At 37.4% G+C, this 22340-nt stretch overlaps 1 protein-coding gene across 5 annotated transcripts in view; it reads right to left on the bottom strand.

Moving 5' to 3' along the window:
• The window catches only part of LOC145673470 (zinc-regulated GTPase metalloprotein activator 1-like), a 999800-nt gene that overhangs the window by 736848 nt on the left and 240612 nt on the right, over nt 1-22340 (bottom strand). For all 5 annotated transcript variants that reach the window (XM_081743197.1, XM_081743195.1, XM_081743196.1 and 2 more), the window contains exon 7: nt 20008-20054. In XM_081743197.1, coding sequence (XP_081599323.1) covers nt 20008-20054 — 47 coding nt within the window. The remainder of the gene's footprint in view (nt 1-20007; nt 20055-22340) is intronic.

Here is a 22340-nt window from a genome sequence, read left to right as displayed (position 1 = left end):
CCGGCGGAAGGGCCGGGCGACCACTCGGGGCGCCAAATTTTAGGGAAGTTTGGGGAGCGCCAAAATCCTTGCTAAATTTATATTATTGTAAACGGTGAACTAAAAATAAACTTTTTCATAAATTGTGTAGCAACATTGGTTACTACCTCATGCCATAGGCCTCACTCTTTATAACAACCCCGGTTTCTTCTTGAATCTCCTATAAAGAAAATCCCTTCATCCCTTCACCTTGTTTGTCTATATATAAAAAAATCTCCGCTGACAAAGCTAAAGGCTATTGTTAAGAGTTGAGAGTTTTGAGCAACAATAACACGCTGAAAACACTTACAACCGCCGCGGTGCCGACAATTACACTCCTTTCGACAAAGCTATGTCGGTTGCTCTAACAATACACACAAACAATATTGAGTTATTGGCAACCAAAAAGAAATTAGTCTTGTTTGTACTGTCAAATGTCACGTGAAAGAAAATTATAAATCAGAAGTCATGTACATGTAGTACAGGCTTCATGGTATGCGTGTTCTTCTTTTGTCTCCTGAATTTCGACTCTTAATAGAAGAATCGTTGCGTTAATGTGTTCTTCATCAACATGTCGAAAAAAAGAAGCCTTCTGGAAATGTATACAGGAAAAGAAGAGCACAATTAACGGCTGAAAATGAGAAACAGGCAACAGCATTAAAGAAATGCTTTCGTACTCCTGAAACAGACAATAATGGAAATGAAAACGTAGAACCAGAGAATGAGGAAACCAGCAAGAAATCAACAAATATTCCAGAAGATAACAACACAGTACAGGTAAGTAGGCCTACAATACGTAACGTATTTTCGTTTTATTACGTTTAATAGAGAAGAGGTGTTTACACACGTAGCGTCTTAGCAGGCTGGGGTGGGTAGGGTGGCTGCCTCTCAGATAGGCGGCGAACTTCGGGCTCAAAGAAAGTTCTTTCCCCATTGATATAAGTAGCAATAATTACATTCTATACCAACACTGATGCTTGATACATGTACCAAAGCAATAAGACTTTTACTCGTTAGATGTGTATTAACCAACTTTAGCTGTATTTCAAGCATTCATCTATTAATTAAGTAGAAGGCCTTCATAGTCTAGAGATTAAAGCGTTGGACTCATGTCTACGTGCTCCTGGGTTCAATCCCCGGACTTTCCGCTTTTCAACGACAGGAAAACTGGGGAGTCACATAAATAAAGATATGACGGTCACTTGGCCTGCAAAGCTCCTAATACGCCTGTTGGCGGGTAGTGACACGACCGGCTGACCCGCGTTCTGTTACTCAGGTGGATGAATTTTTACCACTCGCTATCAGATGGCTTTGAAGCAGGCCCAGGACCTATTGGTCTGCCGTGCCAGTGATTATTATTATTATTATTATTATTATTATTATTAGTAGTAGTAGTAGTAGTAGTGAGAGCTTTTGTGAACGCGGCACTGAACCTCCGGGTTCCATAGGCCATAGAGTTAGTTAGTTAGTTTTTTGTAGTAGTAGTAGTATCGTCTACTAACTAGAATTCTGAAGAGTTAAAATGTATGATTGTTACCGTTAACAGATCCCCGTGGAGTTTCGCTATCACAAATTTTGCAATAGACCTATTATTTCATAAGCATATCGTAAATAAGTAACATGTACCAGTGTAAGACTATATAGATTATGTTTCTATCCAATACGATTAACGTGACTTAAAAAAAAAAAAAAAAAGTGTTCGGCCTTCGGCCGCTAATTTGAATGCATTTGCATCTATTTTATGAATGCGCTGATTCTTGATGATTTTCACAACACAAAGTTGTTAATGAATACGGAGAGAATTTAAGTTTTATGTACAGTTAGCAAAAGAAAAAATGAGGCCATTCTTATCTGGATTCTGTAAGAATCGCCCCATTTTTTGTTTTCCTAGCTGTACATTTTCACAATGAACACGGAATATGTAGATTCAATATTTATACGCAGTTATTTTATCATTTATGCATTTTCTTCACCTTTAGAATACAAATTAAATATATTTTTTTCTTTTAAGAAAAGAAACTTTATTTGTAACGTATTAGTTCTTTTCCTTTCCACAGGTGGATCGATCGATTACGAGCATTTCGCAGGAGGAAGAAGAACAATTGAAATCTGGAACAATTGATATACGAAACGAAGATGGATCAGCATTTCCACAGGAAATTGTAATAGACGTAAGTTAAACATTTTGCTATTTGAATAAACATACAATTGCATGTTGGTTGAATATCACGCAATTACAGCATTGTGTAAAATATAAGAGGAAATGCAGTGAAACATAATTACAGTGAAACCTCTACCAACGGACACCTCTATAAAGAGGACACCTCCCGTAACGGACATATTTTGTAATCCCCAAATACTGTAATAGGAAAAAACATATTGATAAACCTCTCTAAAGCGGACACTCTCTTGTACGGACACGGACAGTCTTTCCTGTCTTTTATAGGTATTATTTACCTCCGTATTACGGATACTTTCTCTAGAAACAAGTTGGAAAGTGCAGTAAAAATACATTTTTAGTAATTCATACATGTGTCATCAAGGAAGCATTGTGACATTTTGCTTCCTCAACTGCCTGCTCAGCAACCCAGACGAAGTCTCTGTTTAACAACACTCTCATGTCCTTTGCTTGCATCCACTCCCACCCAAACTGTTTTAGACAGAAAAGTGTTTGACAGTTACCCACAATTTGGGATGACACGTTATGATACTGTTCCGCTAGAATCTGTAAGCAAGCAGAAAACAAGTTTGGTATTTTTGGCCCACACGGGTACACATATTGTTTGAAAAAAAGACACTACTGGACTGCAATGAACTCACAAATTAAAACAACATACCGAAAATGTAGTAAGTAGTAGCAAGTGTAAAGAGCAGAGAACTATATCATCTTATTTCCATGTTGTGCCTCGAACATTGAGCATTGGGTGGCGGAGGATAATTCAGGCATTTTTGTAATATTCGTAAATACATGATTCATGCAAAAATATTTGTTTTCTAATTGCGTATTACCTTGTTTACTAATTTACGTCATAAAATATTGAAACCTCTCTAAGGCGGACACCCCTCTATAGCGGACAATTTTTGATTCCCCATGGCTATCCGCTTTAGAGAGGTTTCACTGTACTTTTATTATTAGAGTACATTGTAATTCGACAGGCATAAATTATAAATTCGACAGACCGACAATTCTTTCTAAATATCCTGTACCAATATGTTCATGACGGCCTAGCTTATATATATATATATATATATATATATATATATATATATATATATATATATATATACAGGGTGCGGCACGTAAAACCGGCCCGTAAAGTGAACACATAAAATGAAATGTAATGTATTGAATATGATTTACTACAAAACATAAATGAAATGTAATGTATTGAATATGACTACTCACCTTCACAGCAGCCTTCACTGCAGGTGCTGAAAGTGTCCTCCGCCCACTTCAACACACATGTGAGCACGATTGAGGAGATTCATATATACTCTTGTCAGTTCTTGTGTTGTAATGCTATTGGTGACATCCTGGATCCTGGTCTTGAGTTCTTCAATTGTGTGTGGATTTGTTTCGTATACTCTTCCCTTTAACAGTCCCCATAAGTAAAAGTCACACGTGGACATGTCTGGTAACGGAGGAGGCCACAAGCCTTTGCTGATTGTCCTCTCTGGTGTAAACATCTCATGCACAAGGGACAATGATGCAGCTGATGTGTGGCATGTTGCACCGTCCTGCTGAAAGTAACATAACTGACGCTCCTCTTCGGTCAAGTGTGTATAAAACTCCTCCAGGATTCCCATATACACGTCACTGTTCACTGTCGTCTCAAAGAATATGGACCCGATAACGCGTGTGGCGGAAATAGCATACCAAACCCCAATCTTCTTATCATGCAAGGGTACCTGGAGGATTGCGTGTGGATTTTCTGTCGACCAATACCGGTTGTTTTGGGAATTTACGTACCCAGACAGGTGGAACCACGCCTCGTCACTCATGATGAGCATTAGTGGATCCAAGAAACCACTGGCAACATTGCTCAACAGCCATGAACAGAAATGCACCCTCTTCTGCAGGTCTGGCTCCTTCAGTTCTTGCGCAACACTTATCCGGTACGGTTTTAACTTCAGTCCCCTTAAAACACGTCTGCCACTTCTCTCACTCGCATGAACCTGTTGACTCAATCTCCTGGTTGACTTTCGAGGACTTCTTGTCATTATCTCCTCCACCTGCATCTTTAATTCAGGTGTGCAGACAGATGGTCGTCTGTTCCTGGGAGCATTTTGAACCGATCCTGTACGCCGCCATTTTTCAATCAATTCCTGAATGGTGCTTTTTGCTGGCACAGAACGTCCTGGAAATTCTCCCGAAACAAATTCTTTGTTTTCACAAAAGATCCAGTGAGAATGAACCCTTCAACAATGACAACACGCTCGGGTTTCGAATACGGCATTATTACACACTGACACTCACTCGACTTAACACAACGAGGCCTTTTTGTCAACTGGTTTCGACAAGTTTCACTGGCTGCGGCTGCACGTGACTGCTGCAGGTCACGTAAGTCGACCCGACCTCGACACGCCATCTCTTGGTAGGAAGGTAGATTATTTAAGTGTTGCCAAAAACACAATATACCAGAATATTACTACGGGCCGGTTTTACGTGCCGCACCCTATATATATATATATATATATATATATATATATATATATATATATATATATATATATAGTTAGCTAGTGGGATTAAATTAACTATGTTTCACTTACTTTCCATGAAGCATATACAATATTATTGATTTTCTTTGGTTTAATTTGACGGGTGTTGTAGATGAATGGGTCATTTCAACCTGAACTCGGGATATAAATTGAATTATTATTTTTGTAACAAATAAGCAAGCAGTAGAACTGATTAGAGACTTTTCACTAACTGGCATTTTTTAAAAAATCTTTTAACAGACTATAGTTTGGCCACATACATTTTACTGTAATTATTTTTTTCTTAATCTGTTGCAAAAATGAAAATACTGAGGTTCAAACTGTATATGCTTTTGTACTGTAATATAAGAAAGCTCATAATTTGCCTGCTATTAGTAATTAATTTATGATGATGATTGGTGTTTTTTCCCGGAGGCATGTGTTTGACCCCGAAGGTCTCTCAGCAAGGTGAAACCATGGTGGCTTTGCATTGCTTTCCATGGGATGATGATGACGTTTAAAGGGCGGAATCCGAACTACTTGTGTCCTCACCGAAAATCGAACCCGAGCTCCCTTAGTTATAAGGCGATGAGCTTAACCAGTCGTTCTGCGGAGACACCAATTAAATTATAACATGCCAAATATATAAACAATGAATCAAAAACATCTTTAGGGTCACACTTACTCAATTTTTGGAATTCATTTCTTGTGTCTAGGTGCATAATATCACTGTATTCCGTTCAAGTTGCTTTGACGGAAGGCATATGGGATAACATTAAAAAAAAAAAAAAAAATAATAATAATAATATGTAATATTTATTGCCTTAGTGGTTGACTGACTAGCAGACTAACATTTGATGCAAGAGTTAGTTCTATCCCCCAAGGCTTTTTATATTGAGCATCGCAAGGAAATCGGAAAGCTTTTCAAATAATATAAAGTACCAAACTCTAATCCAGAAAGCCCCAAAACATTACGATGCAAGTCAACTAACTTATCACATACCAACCCACCACATTTAAAGAGAAAGAAAAAAAAGGACACAGTCAGTGGTGTTTCGGAGCTTAAAAAACAGAGTTTAGTTTTAATTAGTGTATAATAATGTGCATATTTTAAAGAAAATACAGATAGTAAGAAATACAAACTTGCTAAGAATAATGTTCAAAGAAATGTTGTTTTCAAAGTTGCATATTTCTTAGGTTGTCAGCCACGAACATGTTTGTATCCCGGTTGATCTGGTCGTTCATTACTGATTCAACTTCGTAAGAGGCATTTGTGGAGCCAATCAGGGTCAAGGCATTTAACCACATTACAGCACTTCAATGCTAAAACCGAGAATTCTGGGTAGGGCTTCAGAAATCCTGGGCAGATTCTCCTATGTATACAAAAGAACATGACGTGGACGTCTTATATTCGCACGAAACCTGTATTTATTTATTTATTTACTTCAATTATTATTAAACTTTTCCTCTCCCGCTCTTTATTTATTTATTTATATCTCACATGTATCGGAGGCTTATTGGTCATGCGCCATTCTAAGTTTTGTGTTTATCCCCGGATGATCTAGCTGTTTGAATACCCCCACCCCACCCATCTTCGGTGCAAGCCATCTTTAAAAATTATGAACACAATTTTAAAAATTCCATTCAAGTTTTAGTCATTTATTCTTTGTTAGAAGACAATGTTTAAAATAAATTTAACATTATTTTCTACTGTTTTTTTTTGTTTTTTTGTTTTTTTGCAGGTGTTGGTATCACAATCAATCGATCTTGATAATCCAGGAAATTGGCCAGAACATATTACGGACAGAATGCGTCAGATACTTGTTAGACGAGGTCCAGTTTAAGTCTCCAAACGAGAGTTCCCGGTAAACAGCGAGGGTCGGCGATTTACTACAAGTAACTACAAAAGACGTCTGCACAATGGAGAAGTTGCTCGTATTGGCCTATTTATTCAGTGACTAAGGATGCAATATTTGGTTTCTGTTGCCGTCTTTTCGGTGGTACTACAATGTCACTCTCTTCTCGTGAAGGTTTTTCGGATTGGAAGCATATGTCCGGACTGTTATCAGACCATGATAGATCTTTGACTCACATGAAGGCTTTCCAATCGTGGTTTGAACTTGCAAACCGATTACAGTCAGGTAAAACAGTTGACGCTGAAAACCAAGCAATTATTCGCAATGAAACTGAGCGTTGGAAAAAGGTTCTCAAACGACTGCTGTGTATAATTCAGTTTCTTGCTTCCCAAAACTTGGCATTTCGTGATCAAAATGACACTATTTACTCAAGAAACAACGGCAATTTTCTCAAACTAGTTGAGTGTATTGCACAGTTTGATGTTACTATGGCTGAGCATTTGCAACCAATAACATGTAAAGAGACACATGTACATTATTTGAGCAAAGACATTCAAAATGGCATAATTGAACTCCTTGGGTCAAAAATAAAGGATAAAATTTTGACTGGTCTAATGTAAGCGACATATTATTCCGTAATATTATATTGTACACCAGACGTAAGTCATACAGAGCAAATGACATTAATTGTTCGTTTCGTGAAGGTAGAACTGGGTAAGGAACCGTCCACTGAAGAACATTTTTGGGGATTTTTGTGCATAAATGATTCTTCAGGAGAAGGACTAACTACCACTATTTTGGAAGAATTAGAAAAACTGAAAATTCCTCTCTCAAACATGCGTGGCGAAGGGTATGATAACGGTGCCAATATGAAAGGAAAGCACTCAGGCGTTCAAAAAAGAATATTAGATCTAAATAGTCGAGCATTTTTTGTCCCTTGTAGCTCCCATTCATTGAATTTGGTTGTGAATGATTCTGCAATGTGCTGTAGTGAGGCTGTAAATTTTTTGCTTTATTGCAAGAAGTATACAATTATTTTTCTAGTTCCACATATCGTTGGTCTGTTCTGCAAAAACATATATCCAATTTCACTTTGAAACCTCTTAGTGATACTAGATGGGAGAGTTGTATTGATGCTGTCAAATCGTTTCGCTACCAGTTAGGAGAAATTTACGATGCTCTTTTCGAAGCATCAAAGGACTCAAAGATAGACGTTATGGGCAAAAACAAGGCTTGTTTCCTGGCTAGGAAGCTCCTGAATTTTAAGTTCGTTTGCGTTGTGGTGTTTTGGTATGAAGTTCTTTCTCATGTTAATGTGGTTAGCCATATTTTCCAACAAGAATCAGTGGACATTCAGCACGCAGTTGATCTGCTTAATAAAACTAAGTGTCGCCTTGAGAACATGCGAAGTGATGAAGATTTCCAGAATATTTTGGTTGATGCCAAAGTAATTGCTGAAGAGCTCGACATTCAACCACAATTTCAGAATGAACCAAAACTCCGACTTAGAAAAGTCAAACGACGATTTTTGTATGAATCTGAAGGCGAACCGATTAATGATCCATACAGTGCGTTTAAATGTAACTTCTATTTTTGCACATTAGACACAATTATCTGTTCCCTGAATGAAAGATTTCAACAACTGAAGCAGCACAGCGAAATATTTGGGTTTTTGTATGACATCCATCCAATAACGGACAAAGAGTATTTACTAAAGTGTTGCAAGGACTTACAACTATCTTTAACAGACGAAGATCACTGTGATATTGACGGATTTCAGTTATATCAAGAGCTCTTACTTTTACCTTCATTTCTCGGTTCTGAAAGTGGGAGCAAACCGTTGCAAGTACTTACATATATTTGCAAGAACTCCCTTATTGAGTTATTTCCAAATGCAACTATCGCTCTAAGAATCTTACTAACCATTCCTGTAAATGTAGCTTCAGCAGAAAGAAGTTTCTCCAAGTTGAAACTTATAAAGAACTAACTACGATCAACGATGACGCAAGAGCGTCTTGTAGGCCTTTCTATGATGTCTATTGAATGTGATGTTCTGTGTGAGCTTGACACTGATACTTTAATTAAAGACTTTGCAGAGAAAAAGGCACGAAAAGTTAACTTTACTTAGCATTGTAAACAAGTCAAAGGACAATTTGCATTAAAACTGTATAAAGATATTTTATAAAGTTATATTACTGGTTGTATTATTTGTATTACGAAATCTTTGTACAATGCTGTTACAAAATATATTTGTATGTTCTTTTGTTCATATATGTGTTCTCTTTCGCAGTTAACAAGGTTGTTTATGTATATATGTGTAAATAAATGTTGTATCGCATCATCAATCTTAATTTTATATAAATCGTTGTTTCTTGAATCGTTCTGTGAATTTCTAATCAGTGACGTAGAATATTTTGCATGCTCATGTGTAAATAATTGTTTCGTATATCGTTAACCAAAACTTACTCAGTGTATTTAACTGACAGAAGTTAAGATCTTACTCAGTTTGATAATTGATTCTTATAGTTATAGTTATAGAGTTCAAGGAGTTATTCTTTAAAAGCAACTATCTGTAAGGTAGCATAGCAAATTTAAACTCAGTAATACCAATGGGTTGTAAGGGCCGCCATATGGATTCTTTGCCCTGTGATATTTTCCGCTTCCGCCGGCCCTGGTCGTAGAGTCAATATTTAAGGATGTAAAATTTGTGTATATACAGAAAATTAAAATAGAAAATCTATTAATGATAGGAAATACAATATATGCGTGGGTACAAGAAAGCATTAATTTGTCACTAGCAAAAAATATTTCTATGGATGATTATTTTAGGGCAGTCTATTCAAAACATTTTTGGGGGTACAAAGGTCATAAAGCAGTGCACATATTTTATAGAAACGTGAATGCATTAGTCATTGAAACCAGAGTTTGACGCCAGTATTGCATTGATATGCATAAAATAATTTGGTTTGTTTGAGTTTAACGTCCTACGTTTCTGCATGGACGGTTAAGGGAGACGTGGACTCCTGATTATATTGGAATCCAAACCACTTTTTCTTCAGCTGTACCCCCGACGGGAATTGAACCCGGGACCACGCACACCAAAGCAAGCGTGCTACCCACTAGACCAAGTGTATGGATATAATAAGTATTCATATTGATACTTAAATGAAGCAGAACACTACTTATACATTGAGCTCCTCCGTGGCTAAACGGTTAGCGTACGCGCTTTGGTACGAGAGAACCGGGTTCGATTCCCGGCGGGAGCTCATGTGGTTCAGATTCTACGTCTCACATAGCCTCGCTGCAGAAAGGGACGCTAAACTGAAATTCAACTCAACTACTTATACATTAGCTCACACATTGAAGAATATAATTATTTATTGCCAAAATCGTAATATTCAATTCTGTGACATTCAGTATAACCTTATTCATGATAAAACGTACCTAAATGCTTAACAGTGAGTGGTCATTTTTTTCTACTTCCTAAAATGTTTAACGTTGCGTTGTCTTCTTTCTATTTTCAGTTTTGATGTAGACTGAGAAATGAAGGACAGATGTTTTTTCCAGCCATGCCAACCCAACAAACCGCTGATTAATGCCCGAACGGCACGTATTAGCACCATCATAGCAGCGAGGAAAACGAGACAGGATGGAAAAGCAGCAGATTTGACAGCACGTTTGGAAGCTAATGAGGAACTTGTTATCAAATGTCACAGGAATTGTGTTTCATCATATACTTCAAAAACCAATATCAGTAGAGTACTAGAGCGACCGAGGGAACATATCGAAGAAGCCCAAGTCAGTAAACAGGTTCGCCGATTTCACAGCTCCTCATTCCACTTCAGGGTGCATTGTCTGTTTTGTGGTGATGCATGTGTGGTGGAGAAAGATCCCAAACATTCAGACCGTTGGATGCCATCTTTTCTTTGCCGTACTGTAGAACGTAGAGAAATCCAAGCATTTAAACAGCGTATTCTAGATGTTTGCAATGCCCGAGAAGATGACGTAGGCGAATGTGTTAAAATGCGAGAAATGGCAGCTGTTAGTGATCTACATGCTGCGGACGCTAGGTATCATGACGACTGTCGGAAGAGTTTTATGTCCCTACGTTCCATTGCTTCAGCATCACGTAATTAGGAGCAGTGTCATGAACCTGATCCCTCTCGAAGTGTCACCATTAAAATCATGAAGGCAGACATGTCAAGAATGTGGAATTCATGTCAACTTTTCGAAATATATATTGAAAATGGCGAAACGTCTCTGTCGCGACGGTCCCTTGTGTCCAAATTGTCCGAAACAATAGGAGCAGATCTTCTCGTTTTATCAGGAAATGGTGTGGCCAATCTAGTCTCTTTCGCAGCAGAGCATCGTGGAAGATTCATTTCGTGGATTCCGATCTTGACGATGATGATTTGGCTATTGATCAGATAGCTAAAAAGATCACCACAGAAACCAAACAAATGAACAGAAACAGCAATGAATACAAAACTAGAATAAACATGGACATTGCTCTGCAATCAGTTAGTTCCACATTGCTTACTCTCTTGAAAAAGATATCAAATAAACTTGACCATTCCCCTGCCGGTGCTCTAATTGGAAATATTATCACCAGTGTGATATCCAATCAGCCTACGCCACTACAAATTGCTCTTGGTATTCTTTTAAGCCGAAAAACACTAACAGAAGATTTCTACGAGTATCGGATTTGCTGTTCATACGATGAATATCTGCGTTTTCGAGCATCTGCAACCAAGGCAGCGGAAATGGAGACTGATCTTCGAGGTTTAACAAATGCAGATAAACGACTAGTTCAGGTAGTAGCTGACAACTTTGATGCAAATGTATCATCACAAAATGGATTACTCTCGACGCACAGTCTTGCTCTCCTACTTCAGTGAAAGATCAGAAGGAGATGGAGAAAGCAGAGACAACAATCAAACGTCTTTCACGAGAAGAGTTAACAGTTCCTATCAGTGATAGCATTAAAGTATAGAGATACCAAGGTCCAAAAAAGCCCCCCATACCAGCAGAACAAGCTAAATGGAAAGTTTTACCTCTGCGGGTGTTAGCTCATCAGGCTGTCCAACTATCAAAATGTAGACTTAGATTTTCAATTTATAAAGCCGATAGTAACTGAGAGCGATACACCAGAATTTGCTGGATTTAATACAAAATTGTGCCGCCAACAAGAAGAAGCTGCTCAACCAGACACAAGGGCCATATATACCCCCTTAATAGACATGGATCCTGCAGACCTCGACACCATGTTTCCAGTGGTTGAGGCCATGCGAGTTACCAATAAGTGTGGACAAAATGTAACTATAGTCACAAACGACTAGCAACTTTACAAGTTGGCTGTACACATCAGCTGGTTTTACCCCGAACGTTTTTCAACTTTCATTCCAAGACTTGGGGGAATGCACACATTAATGAGTTTTATTGGCTGCGTTGGATGTCTGATGACAGGAAGTGGTCTTGAAGGTATTTTGAAGGCAGCGCACAGTGGGCCAGATGCATAATCTGACTGAAAAAATTAGTACTCCTCCTATGCATGTAATATATGGTCACTATATCGGTATTATTATTAGTCGGCGCCATGAGTGATCACAATATATTTAAAAGAACTGAAAAACGATGCGTGAGAGAGAAGAATGAACTAAAAGCTAAAATATAGAAAACGACAAAAATAAATTAGCCAAATAGAACAATAACGTACTTACCTGCAATGATTGGAGAGATAAACATCTAATCTTCTTTCAGGGTCTAGAACTCATCACTGTAGTCTTCGTTGTCGCCGTTTGCATCCTTATTATTATTATTAATATTATTATCGACATCAACATCACCATCATCTTTACAATTATCACTATCGCAATCTTGGTCATGCTCTACTTCACCTTCCTGAGATGCTGCACATTTAGTAGCAGGTTCTGTAAGCAATTTCCTGACATCAGGGGTGAATGAGTTTTTGTTTCGGAAAGGAGGTTGATTTGAAATGAAAAAATGGGAGCTGAGGAGAAGCACGTGCACCACGAATGTTCTCTTTTCGATAAGTTTTTCTTACATGAGCTGCCCTATTTGCTCTAATGTGCTTATGTGTTGTTTCTTGAGCTTCCTCGGAGACCATTCCTATAGGCAAGATGGCTGCCTCAATAGTTCTTCCTCCATGAATTAGAATTTAATGAACAGAACGGTTTGAAGAATCATGGATATAGACTAAGTTACTGTTTAGTAGTTTCTAATGCGAATCCATCAATCTTTCTACATTAATTGAAAAACCATGATTTAGTTCGCAATATAATACCAAATCGCCGAATTAGTTCTTCATTAATTCCTGTAATCTCAGTGGATTTTCATGGATCTTGGAAGAAACGCCGCGCTGTGTTTCCATAATTAGAATTTCCTACTCCTCCAGGTTTAGGCTGATCTACAATTAAACCCATTTTAGTTCGGAATGCTTGAATAATTTGCTCCTTCCGTGCAGACAATTTGACTTTGTCTTCGGGATCCCTAAAATGTCAATTGTGAATGTTCAACCGATAAGCTTTGTATATTAGGTATTCGAAAAGTCGGATCCAAGCATGTAAGGGGATGGTTCCAAATCCATATCTGCCAATATCTATTGCTTATGTTCGTTATTCAATATTGTTCATAGTCTTAGGAGTAGATCCACATATACAGTACGTTAGAGAGGAAGTTTCTGTAACAGAGTTTCACATTTTCCCATTCACTATTGTATCCTTCTCCTGAATTGGTATATTAGTAGGCTTTAAATTACGTATTTGCGTTTCCATTGAACATACCTCTTTTCTTGACAGTTCAGTTCTCTTTTTTGGTACAATAATTTAATGGGTCGACAAAATCTAGGCGACGATCGTTTGGGATTTTGCCACAAAATTGCTTTGTCAACCTCCCCATCTGATGTTGAATACAACTGTGAGGGAACGAAGGAGATAGCAAAAATATCTGAGCCACTAGTTCAATTTATCTTCTGTTTGAACTTTTTGCTTATATGCATTATGACAACTGCTTCCATCGCAACCCCACTTACACACTAATTTCATTATGTCTCCATCTTCCATGCATTGTTTAATATAATCTTCATGTAAAATCACGATGCGCTCAATTGTCTGATTTACTATTGCTTGTAAATTATCTTCGGCTGACGTGTCAGTTACTATAATATTCTTTTCTCTCGGATAACACTTTAATTTTGCTTCCCACACCACTTTACACGACGGATATATGTCACAATGTTTTGCCTTTGCACCTGGTCTCAAATGTGCATAGTGTCTTTTTGTTAAGTTGTTACTTATAATAAGTGCCACGACTTTATCCGGAGAATAAGTGTTTGAGATAGTTTTGGCGAATGATAAGCCTTTTTGTCTTTCGTTGCTCCCTTAGGTGTCGTTTGAGTGAGTTCTCCTAATACAACCGCGGCATCTCTTTTTCCAGCAGCTCTCAATGAACATTGGGTAGCCAACACCAGCTCTTACTCAGAATGCTTTGAACGAGTGGTTGTACAAGTTTTTTCTTCGACTTTGTTTCCGGATCTTCGAAGAGTTTACTAGGTCTTCCTGATTTGCTTGTCAAAGGCCTATGCTCTTGGCTTCAAGAGATCGTTTTGAAAGCAAGAAATACTTTATCAGAGAACTAAATATGTAATTCCAACCAATCATTATATTTGGATAAAAATATATCAGTCATTCTATTATACAGTTTCCAACGCTTCTCGAAATCACTTTGAAGGCACTTAAAGTCACTCTCACTGCGAAGAACATTCACAGAAAGAGTTTACATTCCATAACTGTTCGTATCATAATTATAAAAAGCTTCGTTTGATGGTTTAGAACGCAATACCTCGTACAGGTTCTTCACGTCACGAAGAGCATATCTGGCTCGCTACACCTAACTTTGAAAAGAAGATAAATATAAAAGTCGGGCAAGAACGGGCAGTAGATCACAACTGTGTTTCGAAATACATATATCAAACTACACCATGACGAAGGATCTCAATACAGACATGAACGTACATTTTTAAATTTCAATTTCAATTTCCAATAGCAGTTCTTCAATACGTCAATACTTTGACTCTCTAAAAATGCTTCTACAGAAAAGCAACGTAAACCAATCAATCGAAACTTTAGTCAAACAGCAAGTACATATACATACCTTTACTCATAGCTTATTTGCGATCGTTTCTTGCCTTTTCACATGCGCAATTAAACCACAAACCTTACGCTCATACTACCCCAATTCAGCGCGCTATAAAACAGATAATGAACTATCAACTTTGAAATGCTGCTGCCGCCACTATATGCTGTTATCCGAGTTTACTGATACGCACCAAGAAACCTTCTTTATTACTTAACACAACTGTGCTGTTCGAATGTAGATTAGACATAGTTGCCAAAACTACTTTTTTCCAGTCAGATTCTGATTCTGGCCCACTGTGCAGCGTTTGGAAGTGTTCCAAAAATGTTATCTGGTGAGATGTTCCTACAGAATTTCAGAGCTCTTCGATTGGTCGTTGAAAAAGTTTTGAGACCTATTCTTCTTGCGGTCAATTCGATGGAAGAGCTTATGAGTGTTATTGAAAAGAAAGCATTAAGTAGTTAGTTCTACATCCAAACTATGGTTTGAAGATCTAGTAAAGCCTGTTTTTATTATGATTGTGTTTGTGAGAGCTGAACGTGAAGGTGAATGGCCACTACACCTGTGGGCAGTGAAACAGATGCTACCGTACTTCTTTGTAGAGAAATTCATGAAAGGGGAGCATGTTATGCGCCACAAGGAAGAGCTGTGGAACGACATCTGATCTGACATGTATATTGAAATGGCATTTATGAGATACGGCAAAGGATCCCGTGGAATCATCAGACTGACAATGAAACCTGAAAGTATGAAGAAGTGGGTATACAGCATGCACATTTTAGCCGTATTTTGCAAGATCTATCAGACTTGACCAACGACAGTCAGAGAGATGAAGTCACTACTAACAAAGAAGAAAAACCAGCAAGAATTCGATCAGATAGAATTGACAGAGAGAAAATCAGGAGTAAACTAGAAACGTGTATTGATCCGTTTGACACGAAAGACCATTCCCAATCTCATATCAAAATAGTCACGGGCAGAATCGCGTCAGACAAGGTGAATGTTCACAATGTGTTGAATATTTGAATGGATCAAATGGCTAAATATTCAGGCACTTGGCCAAAAGGTTTCTACTCAACCAACCTAACGATGGTTGTTAACAGGAAGTCCATTCGAATTGGAACTACAGATGTATGTGATGCCACGTTGATCTACTCTCGTGTTCTTGGATTATAAGGAACAAGAGATATCAATTTCCAACATATCCTCAAACATGAATTTGCCCCGGTACCAATTGCCATGTTTGATGACTACGGGGACATGAGAATATCAAAGGCGAAATCACTCATGATGAATCAGCTAAAAGTTGAGACATCTGCAAGAGTGCTCCTTACACCAGAAGTTACAGTGATTGATGGAAGTGCTATCCTGTGGGTAGTGTACTGGCCGAACAATGGTACTGTTCACGAGTATGTCAATAACGTATGCGAATACGTGTTTCAGAAAACAAAGTTCTCTCATGTGTACTTGGTATTCGACAGATACTACAACTACAATATTAAGAGTGGCACAAGATTGGTCCAAGCTGGCCAGTTTGGTAGCAGGAGGCACAAGTTGAGTTTGGCAACACCATTTCCACCCCGGAAAGTTGCACATACTGTCACTGAAAACAAGATACAAGAAACAAGTTAACTATCCAGCAACTTCTAACTGATATTCAGAACAGAAATCTGAACTACAAATTGGTCATAACCCACTCCGATCCAGCTATGTAACACGGAGATAGTATACAGAACTGATTTGTGGACAACACATGAAGAAGCAGATGTGATCATAATGCAGCAAGTAGTGAAGAATGCCAAAGAGGGAGTGAAGAGTATCGCAGTTACGTGCGACGATACCGATGTTTTCATACTTCTCATGTATTTCTTCTTTACGCTTAAACTGTCGTGTGTGTTAACTATGGAAAACATGGGTCTAGCAGGACCGTCATCGACATTGGTGCAAGCGTAGAAAAAATAAGACATTTGTTTCAGATCTTCCAGGTGCACATGCTCTCACAGGGTGCGACACTGTTGCCCAATGCTTAGACATTGGAAAGGCAGCGGCACTGAGGCCACTGCACGGCGGAAATAAACTCAAGCTACTTGGAAAATTGGATGCAAACATCAGCGATGTTGTAAAAGAAGCCACGTATTTCATGTCCGTCTGCTACGGAAGCAAAAAGACAGAAAATGACTGCTGTACGAGTCGATGTGTGGATGGCAAAGATCTCAAGGCGAAAGGCCACGTCAGCCCCTGATTTGAAAAGTCTCCCACCACCAACAATGGAAGCGTTCGAATTAAATATGCGTAGAGCACACATTCAAACTGCCATATGGATGTCAGCGTGTGAATCTGAGCCTCCCAAGTTTGATCCCACTTTGTATGGCTTGAAACGTGAAGGTGCATCGAAATCTCTTGTCCCTGTGCTACTGCCATCAAATACTGCATTGGCACCTCCAGAAGTGCTGGAGATGATTCACTGTCGTTGTTCATCTGATAAATCATGTTCAACAGCTCATTGTCGTTGCAATGCAGCTAAATTGCCATGCACTGTGTTTTGTCTCTGTCATGACGAAGCACGGTGTAATAATAAAAAAAACAGTCGCCGCCGCAAAACACAAACGTAGACGAAGATGAGACCGAATATATTTTTCATGACCTGTAGACTCTTTCTACTCGCAGTGATTGTGAAGAAAATGGAAGTGGCCAAGCTAATACAGTTAGTATTTAATAGCAAATACACAACGATTTATAACTTTCTGTAAGCGTTTCGGCAGGATTGTTACAATTTTCCTGGTATAATGTGAGGAAATATTGTTCCATGCTGTGCGCAATGCTTTTCTTAAACCTTCTTTCACCGTAACTCGTACATATTGACATTTCGTTGGAATTTATTCAACATATTCTAAATGGGGTTAAAGTCGGTATTTTGGGGTGGGGCTTAGTGCACTTTTGGGCAGTTTTTAAACAATCATTTCCTTACAACATACACTTATAAATATCTTGATAAAATTAGAAGTACTTCTCATTCTCAATTTTAGGTATTTTGGCGAAGATATATCATAATCTCGTCAACACACACTAACTCTCCAACATCTGATAAACATATATAACCCAAACCATTATACTTCTTTCTCCGTATTTTACAGTAGGCTGGAAATTCTTGACATTTATCTCTGTATTTACTTTTCGAAAAACTATTATTCAACCATATCCATGACGGTTTAATTTAGCTGTAGAAAATGTAAGTATCTTAATTTGGATAATATATGGTTTCTTTCTAGCTATTCTACCATTATACCCTTCCCGTATTAACTCCACACGGCACAACACACTGACCAAACAAAACATTACCATTCACTACTATTTGATCGAAGATGTAGAGCTCAACTGAATATTCGAAACTTTGTACCTTAAAAGCATTCTATTGTTTTATAGTCATAAAGTAAAAATAAACAAATATACTTACTATTAAAATGTGTTATACATGCTATTAACATAGTGGTAACAACTCCACAATATTTTACAAACGCACGCAAACGAACAGAAATGTGAAGAATAGACGAATGCCCTCTTTATTACTTGCTTCTCCCGATACTATCTTCTACTAGAAAGAAATGTCAAATGTACTACACGCTATCTCATAAACAAATGGCGGTCGGTCAAAAATAAGTTCAGGTTATTGTTTGTAGGAAGATTCTAGTCTAAATTGTATTTAAAATTAGTTGTGGTATAAAATATGCAGAACTGAAAATGGCTATCATGATGAGCACACGCAATTTTTACACCAATACCAATCTGTAATAGTTGCTTTACCACTGTCTACAGATCTCTTTGTTACTACTCTGTCATGATACTTTTTTTCTATTAGATACATAAACTTATGTCAAATATAGCATACTTTGTCTCATAAACAGATGGCGTTGTGTCAAAATGAGTTCACATTCTCATTTGTGGGAATATTTAAGCCTAAACTGAATTGTAAAATCATAGTCTTTCCCGTTTAAAAATTGTGCGACATGCAATATAGCGGAATTCAAGATGGCTTCCACGGTAACCACACTCCAAATCAATGCAGTTTTTGCAATAATAGCAATTGCAACATTTGCTTCCCCTCCGTTCACACGTATCATTATTATTGTTCTCTGCTAATACTTTTGACAAACCCTGTATACAGATCCACATGTATGTTCTTACGGCAAAATTAAATGTTTTAAACAGAATATTTTTCATACTAATATGTATTTCTATAATTTAATCCAGGGGTAGAAAGGGAATTTTAGAACTAAGGGGAAAGTCATTAATAGATAACGTTTAATTGGGCTATATCACAAGAGTACAAGCTCAGAAAGAGACGGGGGTGGAAGGACAACCGACTTAAGCGATAGCGATTGTTGCACAACAAAGAACAACCAAACAAAATTAAGATCGCCATTCACGTTTCTAGTTACTAATAACCACTGATATTCTTCTGTTGGACTAACATTTCAACTTATTAAAGGGACGTTATCCCCTTGTCAATACCTGATTTCCACTCTTCCTTTGATTTCAGACTTTCTGACCGTGGGCCGTTACTATTCGGGCCTTTTAGTCGCGGGGTTCTTTTGACTCGGGCCCATTTGTTGCGGATGACTCGAGCCTTTTGTCGCGAGGCCCTTGTCACCCGGACCCATTTGACTCGGACTCTTTTGTCGTGGTGCCCTTTTGACCGGTACCCTTTCGATGCGGGCCCTTTTGACGCGGAACCGTTTTGACTCGGCCTTTGTGTCCTCGCCCTTTTGTCCGGGCCCTTCTGACATGGAACCATACGGAAATCACTAATACAAACCGATCGATCACTTCGCACCTACGATTATTAGAGCTGTACCATGCGTATAGTAACTAAGAGAGATTTACGTTGTATTTATAATAAAACCTAAAATTCGTGGTCTCTTCCTAAATTTCGTTGTGCGTTTGCCACGTTTATCAAAAACGAACCTATAACTTAAATATTTTATATTGAATTTTTTATTGAAATATGTTTTTTGGGAAATATGTGTACTTTTCTCCACATTTCCAAGAAGACATAATTCCCAAACACATGCGACACAAATTTTGGACTCAAGAGTACATATATATTTTAAAGATACTTATATGAATAGCATTGTTGCATATCTCAGCATCTAAAAATTTTTCTCTCAATGCATTTATAGCTCGACATTATCTGCTGATATGGCTTTTTTCTCTCTCTCTCCTTAAATTACAATTTGAAATTCACTAAAAGAACAGCTTTAACATGTAAAACATTGCTTACCTGACAGCTTCGTTCACAGCATTTTTCTCTTTTACTTCTTGCAGTTGCTGAAAGAAAAAAGCAAATATTTGTATAACATCGGAAAACAGATATTGGAACTTCAATAAGTGTGAAAAATGACGAAAGATAAAATGCTTCAAATGAGAAGTGGCAAAAATGAACTCTGCGTCAAGACTTTTATGTGTTTCGAAAAGATGGGGGAAATGCTCCTGTAAGCACTATTCGAAAACTGCCTTGCGGATAGAAGAAAGAACTGACTGAACAAAGGAAATTCTTGAACAAGCTTCCACTGGCAATATCTAGACTTGTGCAAGGGTGTCTACTACCACTTCCCGGGTCCTAAGAGGGCCAAATTAAATACCAAAGACGTCGTCCACTTTTTTCTGCACATGCTTATCTCTTCAATTTCCCATTATCCAACTTGACAATCGCTCCTCCTTACCAAACATGAAACATTTTCGAGTAATATCCATCAATGGTGGGATAAAAACACACAGTTGTGAGAAGGTGAGAAAATATGAATGAATTTAAAAAAAAAAAAAAAAAAAACTATTGTAGAATCACAAGCAAAAGAGCGTGACTTCACATAGACCAGCAAGCTCGGAACAATTTAGTTAGAGAGAGAGATCCTCGCGGTTATATGATTAGCGTACGCGCATTCGGTGCGAGAGACCAGATTCAATTTCCGGTGACAGCTCATGCCGTTCGGATTCCACCTTAAAGTGTAGGTCCCATATAGCCTCAAAGGACGTTAAGCTACAATCTAATCAACTAGCAAATCTACTGTAACTAGAGTTCAATTTTCGTCACTTTACAGAAGATCACGTATCCTCAAAATCAGTCTATTCATTCCGAAGTAATTCACAATATGGAGTTTAGCTTTATACATATGTACAGTATTCACGAGAGCTGTTCACCATGATCTGCCCCTGACATGGAACCTCCAATACAAAGCAGAACTAGTCTAACTTTTACCTCCCACATTTACTACACTGGAACACTTTTCCAAATGGTATAACGACCACTAAATGTGTATTACTATGAAAATCACCTGTTTGTGATTAGCTTAATGTTTGTTTTGCATATTTTATATGTCGTTAAAAATAGCCCTCAGTCCGTATATTTACATAATCTAGGTTACTGTTTTATCAAAATCCACCTAAACACTTCATTTAAGTATTACCTTTTTTATTGTAGTAAGTAATAAATTAAACATTTACACACCTTTAAATGTTGTACATGTATACGTATATCACAAGATGGATTCTCTATATTTTATGTTTTCCATTGCCATGATGACTTAAAAAACATGTCATATCACTATCACAACAGAACATCAATCATAATAACAGAAAAGAAATTATATCTATATATCTTTTTCTTCTCCTTTTTCCTTTTGAACAGCTTGTGCATATTTTAAAAGCATATTTTGCCCGTAAATACAAGTTATTATATAAAAATTACACAATACCGTTACATAATGTCGCCCGAAAAATGGGACTTTTTTGTTTAAAAATAAAAAATCCTGGATCGTTGGATATCACATGTTGGTTAATTGAGTTTTCGAATGACCCTCGTATTTGCACTAATTACAATTCATACAATCATATATCACATTTTAATTTTATATCAATATTATTTTCATATTTATCTTAATTCTTATAATTTATTTCATTTTATACAATTCAACATTGACAATAGAAGGTACATTCAAATAACGTTATAAAAGTTGTTTAAAGACCTTTCGAGGCCATCGATACATGTTACAAGTTCAAAGTTAACAAAATCTATGTCATTTTCTCGGGCAAAAGAAAGAAGATGTTGAAAAGGATATTATTATGATGTTTGTATGATTGTTTTCTTAAACGAGAAAGGATCAAATATATATTCAAACAAAATGTAATTTATAAATGAAATATCGACAAATATCTAGAACAAAGCACGATAATCAACATCATAACATGAACTAACATAAATAAAGAAATTATCATATTAGGAATTAGTTCAAAGATTAAATGTCATTCGTGTTAAATTTGGCTACAACTTCCGAAGGAACTAATGTCTTAACTAATTGCATCCACTTGCTTTTAGTATACTTCGAAGGACGTCATAACTTAAGTTCATCGATATTGCATAAGCCAAAAATTCAAAAAGTTTACGATTACTTTGTTTGATACATAAATATGGTCTTACACGCTCGACTTCTACCAAAATTAAAATTAGTATATTTACCAGAACTTTGATAAGCATTATTCATATTCTAGGTCTTTTGTTATACGCAGTGAAACCTGTCTATGTTGGCCAACATCGGTTGCATTGAAAAGTGGCCAACT

The sequence above is a fragment of the Thermobia domestica genome, chromosome 16 (assembly GCF_964235325.1).
Source record: "Thermobia domestica chromosome 16, izTheDome1.hap1.1, whole genome shotgun sequence".
Classification (NCBI taxonomy): Eukaryota; Metazoa; Arthropoda; class Insecta; order Zygentoma; family Lepismatidae; genus Thermobia; species Thermobia domestica.
Note: the sequence above shows the minus strand (reverse complement) of the source record. Positions and strands in the feature narration are given on the sequence as shown.